General features: G+C 47.6%; 1 protein-coding gene across 1 annotated transcript in view; it reads left to right on the top strand.

Annotated features, from left to right (window-relative positions):
* The first annotated feature begins 696 nt into the window (after positions 1 to 696).
* The window catches only part of VIPR2 (vasoactive intestinal peptide receptor 2), a 61,176-nt gene continuing 51,076 nt past the window's right edge, over positions 697 to 10,796 (top strand). The window contains exon 1 of the mRNA XM_066627120.1: positions 697 to 912. Coding sequence (XP_066483217.1) covers positions 856 to 912 — 57 coding nt within the window. The 5' untranslated portion in view covers positions 697 to 855. The remainder of the gene's footprint in view (positions 913 to 10,796) is intronic.

Here is a 10,796-nt window from a genome sequence, read left to right as displayed (position 1 = left end):
GATGATGTCAGTTCTGGTCACTTCCAGTGGGTCCTGACATTCTCATTCTAAAAAGTGGGTCCCGGTACTAAAAGTTTGAGAACCACTGCTGTAAGTTGATAGGTAGGTAGGTAGGTAGGTAGATTCTGTGTGTGTGTGTGTGTGTGTACACACACACACACACACACACGCTTTGTTTTATGCAGAGCAATATAGGTGGCATAGGCCACAATCCTATCTACACTTACCTGGGAGTAAGACCCATTGACTATAATGGGACTTACGTCTGAGTAGACATGCATAGGATTGGGCTCATAGACACATAAACATGCTGTTTGCCACACAAGAAGCTCTGCTAGGATCAGTGGCGTAGCTAGAGGGGGGCAAAGCACTGAGTCTGGCAGGGAGTCGCACCGCAGCGTGCAAGGGGCCCCTCCCCTTCGGAGCCATTCCAGGAGGGGGGAGCAAAACGCCTGGCTCTGGAGGGGCAGGACTCCCTTGCGCTCTGCGGTGAGGCTCCCTGCCAGAACTAGTGCTTTGCCCCCCTCTCGCTACGCCACTGGCTAGGAATGCTTTGAACGCCCCCCCCCCCCGGGAGGTGTCGGCTCTTGGCAGCCTTTGTCAGCAGCTGGGGGGGGTGGCCGAGAGGAGGAGCCCCAGCCGTCCGGCAGCACAGGAGCGGGAGGGTCTGGGAGCCAGTCTGGGCTGGAAGGCGGCGGCGGCAGGAGCAGCCGGCACGACCCACGTGCGCGCCGGGCGGAGCAGCGCGCAGCTCAGCCCGGGACGGACCTTATGCGACTGCGGGAGCAGCTCTGCCGCCCGCGTCGCCCTCGCCCCGGATAGCCCAGTGAGTGCGCGCCCCGTTCCCTTGGCCGGATGGAGCGTCTCCCCCTCCTTTTCTTCTGCACCTGCTGCTGCTGGACTTTGGGGCTGGTAAGTCACTCTTGCGTTGGAGCACCGCCCTCTGAGCATGTGCAGAGTATTTTTTTCCCCCTCTACCCCCACTGACTGCCCAGCCCGGGTCCCCCCACCCATTTAGCAAGAGAGGCTTCCATAGGACGCCTGAGCCTTGCTGGCCCCTCTCCCCTTCGCCCCACCACCCCCTGGAGCTCACCCTGGGTTGACTTGTGTTTGCCCACAAGGTGCTGTTTGTAACGTCCTGGGAGTCTTGGGGGGTGGGGGTGCTGGGAAGATCCCTTCCATGCAGAGCGACCCTCTAACACAGTGATTTTCAACCCTTTTCATCTCATGGCACACTGACAAGGCGCTAAAATCAGTCTTTTGACAATTGACAAGGCACCCCACACTGCTGGTGCGGAGCTCACATCCCCCAATGGCCCTACTAATAAATAAATCTCTCCCAAATTCCTGTGGCACACCTGGAGACCATTCGCGGCACACCAATGTGCCTCGGCACAGTGGTTGAAAAAGGCTGCTCTAACATCTGGGGTCAGGGAAGCAAATGTCAGCCTTTTCCCGGGATGCCTCCCAAGTCCAAGGGCATGAAGAGAAGGGCGGCTGGACGCTGATCAGCGCACCTGCACAAGCTCAGACCAAGGCTGCGAGAACGAACCCAGCAGGCTGTGTGATTCCGGCTCATCAGGCGACAAGAGTGAGTGCGCTGTGTGGGGGGCAAGTCCCACTGACTGTCTCTGGCCTCCGTGTGCATGCAGAGGAGGGTTGTCCTCTCCATGCTGCAAAGCAGACAAGCTGAGGATGTTCTTGGAGTGGGGGGGCTGTTGCTTTAAGTGCCAGAACGCATACAAGAGGTCCTGGGCCCAGTGGCATAGCTAAAGGGGGTGCAAAGCACTAAGTCTTGCAGGGAGCCTCACCGCAGCATGCAAGGGAGCCCTCACCCTCCCCTTCAGAGCGAGACATACACCTCCGTTTTGCTCCCACTGCCTGGAATGGCTCTGAAGGGTTGGGGGACCCCTTGCACACTGCAGTGAGCTTCCCTGTAAGAATTTGTGCTTTGCACCCCCTCTAGCTGTGCCACTGCCCTGGCTGATCCCTGGCATCTACAGGCAGGGCTGGGAAAGACCCTGAGGAGAGAATTAGGGTAGCTGCTGTGCTACATTCACTTTGGCCTCCAGAGGACCCACAGCTAAGAGGACACATTGCAGAAAGAGGAGTTTGGACATCTTTCCCTGAGCTGCAGGATTTGTAAGTGACTGGACTACCAAAAAAATCAAGTGTGACATCACCCAGAATTCCTGCAAGGTGTTCCCTGGCTCCTGCCAATGCTTGGGTTGTGCTGTAATGCACTGAAGAACAAAAACAAGCCCTATTAATCCATGAGGTGTCACAGATGGACACAAACAGATGGACTCCCGGTGGAGTTGCCTTCAGTCGAGTCAGTCTTCTTGCCCTGTGGCTAAATGTTATGAGCTCCACACTCAAGATCATTCTGTGCAGATTCATTTCTCTTCAACATACTTCAAGTTCATTCTTCTACTCAAAATCAAGAGTGGCAAAAGCACTGAGTAGTGTACATGGACGTGTTTTCGCGATCCATCAGCCTGCATAATGGGACGTTATGCCTCTCTGATCAAAGACCAGTGGACTCCTGTACAGCATTTGCAATGTGGGCAAATTCTCTCTCCCCCCACCACCCCTGTGTTTTTTCCCCTTCTCCTCCTGTCCTCACCTTTCACTCTTGTTTCACCTGTTGTGTGTTGTATAGGATTGAAGCATAGTAAAAGAGAGAGCCCGTTACCTCCTTCAATGCACATCCATGTTAGTGTGGAAATTTTACTCTGTGCTGTATTGGTAATTCTGAATATGAAACCAGGGTTTGACAATTATACTAGATCAAGTGTAAGTATAAACAGTGTTATCTTGTGCATGCGCCCTTCATGAGTTTTAAAAAGACTTCCAGGACAAAGGCTATGCCAGAGATGACAAACATTTGTCATTGTTTTTTTTCTGAACTGTAGGGTGTGATTGCCTCCTACTTTACTGTTCACCCATATCATATTAACTAAAACAGGATTAAACTGATTCAGGTGTGTATAAGATTCTGGTTTACCTAGAGTTGCAGCAGAATGAGGTGGTATAATCCCGAAGTGGTGGAATGAACTATTTCAAAAGGCAGATGAGGTTGTTATTTTTGAATATTCCCCTGCGTACTAAACTGTGTAGAGGTAGCTGTTTAGTTGGTGGTGGCCCAAGCAAGGAAGAGTCTTGTAGCATCTGAAAGACGCAGGGCACGATGCTATCCAACTTTCCAGCTCTGATGCAGCTGTGCCAATGGGGCATGCACTGCATCCTGCAATGGAGGGGCAGTCATGGATGCCTTCTCAAGGGGAAGGAATGTTTGCTTCCTTACTTTGGGGCTGCATTGGTTCTGGAAACCTGGATAGGATGGGGCCCTAACATTTATTTCAACAGATGTTTTCATGGATTGCAGAAGACTACTTTTTCAGATATATGAAGTCCTCAACCGTCTGGTTGAATGAACAGTAAGAGAGAATGATAGTGGATCAGGTAAGAGCATATTAACCCATTTCAGCCCAGCCCGCAGGTGTACACATTTGATCCATGTTGCATATATGCAACATTGGACAGAAATGGCTTAAGTCCACTTCTGCTATAACATTTTCCCACTTGTGTTTTGACATCGCGTCCAGGGATGTCATTGGACAGTGACAGCACATGTGTAGCTTAATAATGGTGGGGAGTTCAGAGTCATCTTGCAAAAGAGTCAAGACATTTATAGTTGACACATATACTAGTACTCAGCACTGACTTTAGAAACTTGTACACCTGAAGAAAAAAGTTATGATGACACTCATCTAACCTTGGATGGAACTTTTTTTAAAGTGCTTTTTTTCAAATAAAATACAGAGAGATGAAACTGGAGGCAAAAAAGTTTGTGCCCCTCTAGCATCTGCCACCCACAAGGACTGCTTATTAGTGCATCATGTTAATGCTCGCACATGACATTTTGGACAAATGTTTTTGTGCATCTTTACATGCAGTTTAAAATTGTGAATAGGGATGTTCCTGGAGTAACTTCAAATGTTATAACTGCTACCCCAGAGATGAATCCATGTTATCTGAAGTAAGACATGAGAGTAGTTTCTCCCCCTTAGGTATGCTGGCTGGACAGCAGCAGTTCAAGACAAAATGAAGTCTCATCTCCTGCCATGCCTCAAATGATTTGGAGTACCTTGGCTGCAAATTCTGAGTACAGTACCTGCGTAGGATCCATGAAAGAAATCTAAATTGATCGTCTAGGATGCATGAAAGAAATCTAAATCGATTGTCTAATAAAGCAATCAGGATCAGTAAAATGGTTAGATGAGTTAGATAAAGGAAGACTGATCAGAGAGAACAGGAAAAATATAAGAAGAAAAGGAGCGACAAGAGGAACGAGGGGTGATTTTGTTTTGTTTTTTCAGATGCAGCTACACTTAGGGGCCAAGAAACATGCTGCGCAATTGATCTGTGTTTATTTTAATAAAATGCAACCACATTTTCGGGTTTGAGCTATACAGCCACACTGGGGTGGCTTGGGAGGGATGTTTACGTCTTTTCTCCGGGCCAGTCAAAGTTGTCTCCCACACTGTTGTTAATTTCAAGTTTTCTCTTTGCAGGGCAAACAGCAATGTGAAGCAAGGGGTATTTTAATCTAGAACATATTGGTAGAGAAAGGGTTAAACACCCCCTTCCTCAGAGCTGTTGCTGCAATCAGATTAGCAGTCCCATTCCCCATGGCTACATTAATTTTTTTTATTCCCCCCCCCCAGTATAGATTTGTATTCTGCCTTTCTTGCCACAGATAACCCAAGGCAGATACCAACTCACAAATTTAGAAGCATAATCAATTTTTCAATTTTTTTGTTATGAAAACCTTTATCTGCCTACAAGTCCTTGTCTCTTCTTTCCTTCCAGTACCCTAGAAGTGCTTTCAACTTCCCCCTTGCTAATTACCTTCTTTTTAATCCTTCTAACAGCTTCCTTAAATTTGTCCTCCCAGATTAGATTTGTACTTAGGTATTATGCTGAGCGAACTTGTACAGGTTAAAAGCTGCACTTAAAAGAAATGTCTTATTTCCTAGTGACAACCTTGTTACCTTTGAAAAGCAAAATCCAAAACAAGGAGCATTTAAAACATTATGATTTGAGGTGTATACCAAAGGTGTGTGCACCTTAAAATGTAAATTGTGAATACAAATGTGTGTTTGCAAACTCAGATATCAGACAGGTGTGTATGAGAGGGAGTAGAGACTGGGTGGAAGTCCTTGCTAAGTGTATACTCAGTGGCAAAACCAGGAATGCTGTTGTCTAAAGCAGGGGTGTCCAAACATTTTGGCAGGAGGGCCACATCATCTCTCTGACACTGTGTTGGGGGCCGGGGAAAAATGAATTAATTTACATTTAAAATTTGAGTAAATTTTACATAAATGAATTTTTTAGAGATTGAACTTATATGAATAAATGAAAGTCTTGCAGTAGCTCAAGGCCTATAAAAGGCCTTGCACAAAGCAAGGTCGACCTTTCCTTTGCTGCCTCTGCGGCATCACAGACGTGAAACAGCAAGTAGTGGAGGGAGCCCTTGTCCCACAGCTCAGGAGGGCAGTCAAACAGTCGTCCTCATGCTGAGAGCAGTTGCGTCGGGCCAGCGTGGGCTCCAGCAAGTCTCCAGAGGGCCAGAGGCTCATTGGAGACTGGAAGCTCCCTGAGGACCGGATTGGGAGCCCCCTGAGGGCCGCAAGTGGCCCCCGGGCCAGAGTTTGGGCACCCCTGGTCTAAAGTGTTAAATGGTCCAAATGCAGGGTCTACATTGTGCATAGCTCTGCTTTCCTGACTCCTGCATAGCTCTGCTTTCCTTAAATGGTGTCCATTGAATAAAATGGACCTTCCACAGAAGGCATTTGGTGGGGCTGCGTTTGCTTCCCCCCTTCCCTGCCCCGCAAAGTAAAATGTTATGTGTTTGGTGGTAGAATGTATGTCTGCACACTGATGGCTCTAGGTTCAGGTCCCTTCCTGGCACATTCCATTGAAATATGACAGATAGTAAGTTTGGGAAAGATGTACTGCCTAAGCCCTTGGAGATCCACTGCCAATCAGAGATGATAGCACTGAACTCGATGAACCAATTATATGACGCATATAAGTTCATTACCTACTTGCAAAACTTTTTTGCCCGGCCCACAAGTATACACATTTGGTCCCTGTTGCATATATGCAACGTTGGGCAGAAAGGGCTTAATAATAGAATAGTTTACTCTAGATAGCAACTAGACAACAATGGATTGTGTCCATTCTTTTTATTCTTGTGACTTTAAAGAAAACAAAATCAGGCAGTGCAATCCTATGCATGTCTAATCAGAAGTAGTTTTCATTATGTTCTGTACGGCTTACTCCCAGGAAAGTGTGGATAGGATCACAGCCTAAGACTGCCATTCTATCCCCACTTATCTGGGAGTAAGCCCAATTGAATATAATGGGACTTAGTTCTGAGTAGACATGCATAGGATTGGGCTCTAATTTTGTTAACCTTTCCTTGCTTAGTGTCTGAAAGAGTTACGTGCCACATGTGACCCTTGACCAGGCAAGGGACTATTTTTAAATTTATTTCTGTTAGAGGCACCCTGGCCCTCTAGATATACATAGCTTTGATTGTGGCTTTCATTGCCTATGCAAGGGAGAGTAGGGTGTTGAAGACTGGGGTGTTGATGATGCTATGCATCATGTGCTAGCTATCCCATTTATTAACATGTCTCCTGTGCAGCAGCGTAGCTAGAGGTGGTGCAAAGCATCAAGTTTCGCAGGGAGCCTCACTGTGGTGTGCAAGCAATGAGGCTCCCTGCGAAACTCGGTGTTTTGCACCCCCTCTAGCTACACCACTGCACCTGTCTTTCCAAAATGACTCAAATTACTTTAGAATACTGTATCTAGTAGCAGTACCATCTCATTCAGTCCTCAGTACCCACCCATTCTCCACCAGACTCTATACCTTTGCCACATACAACACCTGTACATGATGCCAGTGTAAAATTGCAGGTGATATTTTTACTTGAGTGCAGCAGTTGTACCCAGCTGATGTGGGATGTTTATTTGCCAGCTCAACAGATTGAGGATCAAGACTTCTAGTCCTTTCAAGTACTTAATGTGAATTATTGAACAGATGTTTAATTCACACATTGAGTGGAAATGCACAAGAGAATCTTTTGCCCGTTCAGCACATTGTCAAGAGCCATCTATTATTGAACCAACCTGGAAAACTGTGTCTTATCAAAAATGTTGGATTCCTGCCAAATTGTTTCTTTTGGTATCCTTAAAAACTGGTTTTGTTCCTGTTGAGCCTAACAAATACAGCTCAACTCATTGTGTGCAATGATGCCTAGTGCCAGTCTGTATTCTTCTAGAAAAGAGCTTGATGGAGTATTAGTCTGGAAGACTATGGGAGCATCATGGACATGGCATGCCTAGATTTAAGCAAAGTGTTTGACATGCAGCCCAATCCTATCCTCCCTGGTTCTACCGGTTAGTGAAATGGCACCAAAATGGCACTGAAATAACTACTGCTGCATCCAGTGGGACCAAGGAGGCTACCAGAGGTCTCTTTGAGGTAAGAGGACTTTCGTCCGCTTCCCCTCAGGAAAGCCCCAGGGCCTACAATGGGACTATTCAAGTCTGTGCCAGCTATTTTGCTGGTGCAGACTTGAGAGGCCCTGTGTTGGGTTTTTTAGCCCAATGCAGGGCATAGGATCTGGTGGAGGCCCCCTCTCAAGTAAGTCCCTCCCCCTTGTTTTGCTCTCCATTCACTCTCCTCCTGTTCAGGAATGCTCCCCCCACCCCGATAAGCCGTACCACTGCCTGGCAGTGCTACACATCCCCAGTTGCTCTTTGCCTGCATCCTCCAATCGGTGAGGCCCAGCACTGATGCTCCCTCTTCCCCAGGTGTTGCAAACATGCTTTAGGGCATGTTTACAACACCCAGCTCCAGCGGTATGCTCATTCCCTTAGGATTGGGCTTAAAGCCTCCCTGGAATCCTTGTGGATAAAATAGTAAATATGGGCTAGGTGGTACTACTGTTAGGTGGATTCAGAGCTGATTCAACAACCACTCCTATCGAGTACTATGACATTGCTCAGCAGCAACCTGGAGGGAGGCACTGAATGGTGCCACAAGGCTCTGTCTTGACAACCTAGATGAGGCGACAGAAACCTGGGTGTCGTAGAGAACTACAAGCCAAACATGATGTGGTTGCAAAATAAAAATGAATTTCAGGGCTACGTTAGATGTTAGAAGCATAGTCCAGCTTATAAGAATTAAAAGATCTTCTCTATTCTGCACTAGTCAGACCTCATTTGTAATATTATGTCCACTTCTGATCACCGTATATTAAGGAAGAGTTTCTTAACTATCCAGCTCTGGAACGGTCTGCCTTGTGTAATTGTGCACTCCCTTATTGGATGGCCACCTGTCAGGGATGCTGTAGTCATGCACTCTGAACAGGGGTCGGACTAGATGACCTCCAAGATTCCTTCCAACACTATGATTCTGTAAAAAGTGTACTGGGGAATTACTCTGAGTGTACACTCTGATGAATATCCCCTTCATTTCTGGCACAACATGAAGTGATTCAGTACCTTAAGGCTGTGCTTTAAGGCCTTCAATTTCCTCACAAGCGTATGTGAATGAGACTGATTCACCAAGTGGAAATGAGCACCCTTTCAAAATGTGACATCCAAGGAACATTCCGAAAGGGAGTGTTGTTGTACATCTAGTCTTTGGCCACAGTTTATATGTCTCTTGCAAAACAAACCCCCTAAAAGTCCTAAATGTTTTTGCTAAAATAACTGTTTATGGAACCCGTAAATCATGTTATTTGAACATGAAAAGGCCCTATTTTTAGATACTGAATGAACAAATACTTACATGAGGGCCTGCAATTCACACGTGGTGCACATGACTGCATCTGTGCTTTTATCAGGAATCCTATTATCAGGAACAGGGATTGGGATGCCCTCTACAGATATTTGAGCAAATAAGAACGGTATTTTATTTAGGGCACAATCCTAATCAGGTCTACACAGAAGTAAGTCCTGTTTCGTTCAATGGGGCTTACTCTGAGGAAAGTGTGGTTAGGATTGCAGCCTGTGTCTGTCTTCCTGCAGGTGTCATCTTTTTTTTCCCCTCGCAGGGTACTGTTGCGGAAATAGTTAGCTGGGGGGGGGGGGCAAAAGAGTAAACACTACAGGTGTGCGGCATGCCCCTCCCACTTGCTGTCGGAGCCATTCCGAGCAGCGATGGCAGTGCAGAGGAGACGCCGTTTGGTTCAGCAAGGTCCTGCGCACTGCCGTCGCTGCGTGGAAGAGCTCAGGTGGAAAGTGGGAGGGGAAGCTTACATTGCGCATTGCAGTGCCTACAGTACATACCGTTTTGCCTCCCCTCTAGCTACACTACTCTCCAACATGGCTTGTTGGTCTAGGTCAGTGTTTCTCAACCAGTGGTACTTGAGGTGGTGTCCAGTTGGCTTTTCACATGCTGAAAAAAGCCCACCTGTCCTCCCTGAGCCTCTTACCAGTAAGAGTTCAGATCCTAGACAAGACTTAGTAAGAGGAAGTTTGTATATTTTGAAGAGGCCATAGCTCCGTGGTAGATCATATGGAATGCAGACTGATGCAGAATCTTTTTAGAGACCCTGGCTTGACTTATAAATGCCAAGTGGTGTGGCTATAATGGTGATTGGGCAGCAGTGCTACGCGGCCCCACCCACCCACCCAGAAGTAGCAGCTTGTTTAACCTTTGAGGCACAGTCTAATCTACCCTGTCAGTTTCATGAACCACCAACAATTGGGCCATGATCCACTGGTAGGTCCTAGACCAACACCTTGGGAACTGCTGGTTTAATGTATTGTGTTTGTTACTCAGTAGACCAGCCATTTTCAACCACTGTGCCATGGCACATTGGTGTGCCGTGAGTGGTCCACAGGTGTGCCACAGGAATTTGGGGGAAAGTCTTTTATTAGTAGGGCCAATGGGGATGTGAGCCCCCCATTGGCAGCATGGTGTGCCTTGGCAATTATCAAAAACCTGATGGTGTGCCTCGACAATTTTAGTGCCTTGACAGTGTGCCATGAGATGGAAAAGGTTGAAACTTGTTGCAATAGACTGACTCAGGGCTACAAAGAGGTTAGGTGGTCCCTGGGGAAGATTTTTAAGAAGAGCCCTTTGGTGCCTGCATGCTTGTTCCTCCTCCATCCTCCCCACTCCCAAATGAAGCATCCCATCCGGTTGTCTTGGCAACCTGGGCATGCTTTGGGGCCACTGGGAGTTGCGCAGGTTGCTCCAACTTTGTTCCCAGAGAGAAAGTCTGCCTTGGACACCATAACCCTATGGGTCTACTCAGACCTGCGCCAGCTCTTTGGCTGGTCCAAGTCTCAGTGGGTGCAGGGAGGTGTGGCAAGGCCAGGTGGGGGAGGCATAGCATATTGGCAGCCCCATTGCCACTGATAACTATCTCCTGCTGTCCCCACCAGAACAGCCCTGATCCCTGCCCCTTCGTTTCTGTCTGAGCCCCTCTCTGTCCCATTACAGCCCCTCTCCTCCCCGCCCTCCTTTCACCCTCTGCACCAACTCACCTCTTCCAACCGTGCACGTGACATGCATGTGACGTTGCCAGCCTTTTGTACTGGTGGCCCCATTGCATGCATTGCCACTGCATCTGCTGTTCCAATAGAGTAGGCCTCCTGCTGACAAAACATTTGTTCCATCAGTGAAAGGCCTGGGTTGTAAGCTTTTTTTCTCTCCTTTCTTTCCATGCCAAGAAATGCTTAATCTGGTGTTAAAGGCCCAGGAG

Source organism: Tiliqua scincoides, chromosome 5 (assembly GCF_035046505.1).
Source record: "Tiliqua scincoides isolate rTilSci1 chromosome 5, rTilSci1.hap2, whole genome shotgun sequence".
In the NCBI taxonomy this organism is placed as follows: Eukaryota; Metazoa; Chordata; class Lepidosauria; order Squamata; family Scincidae; genus Tiliqua; species Tiliqua scincoides.
Note: the sequence above shows the minus strand (reverse complement) of the source record. Positions and strands in the feature narration are given on the sequence as shown.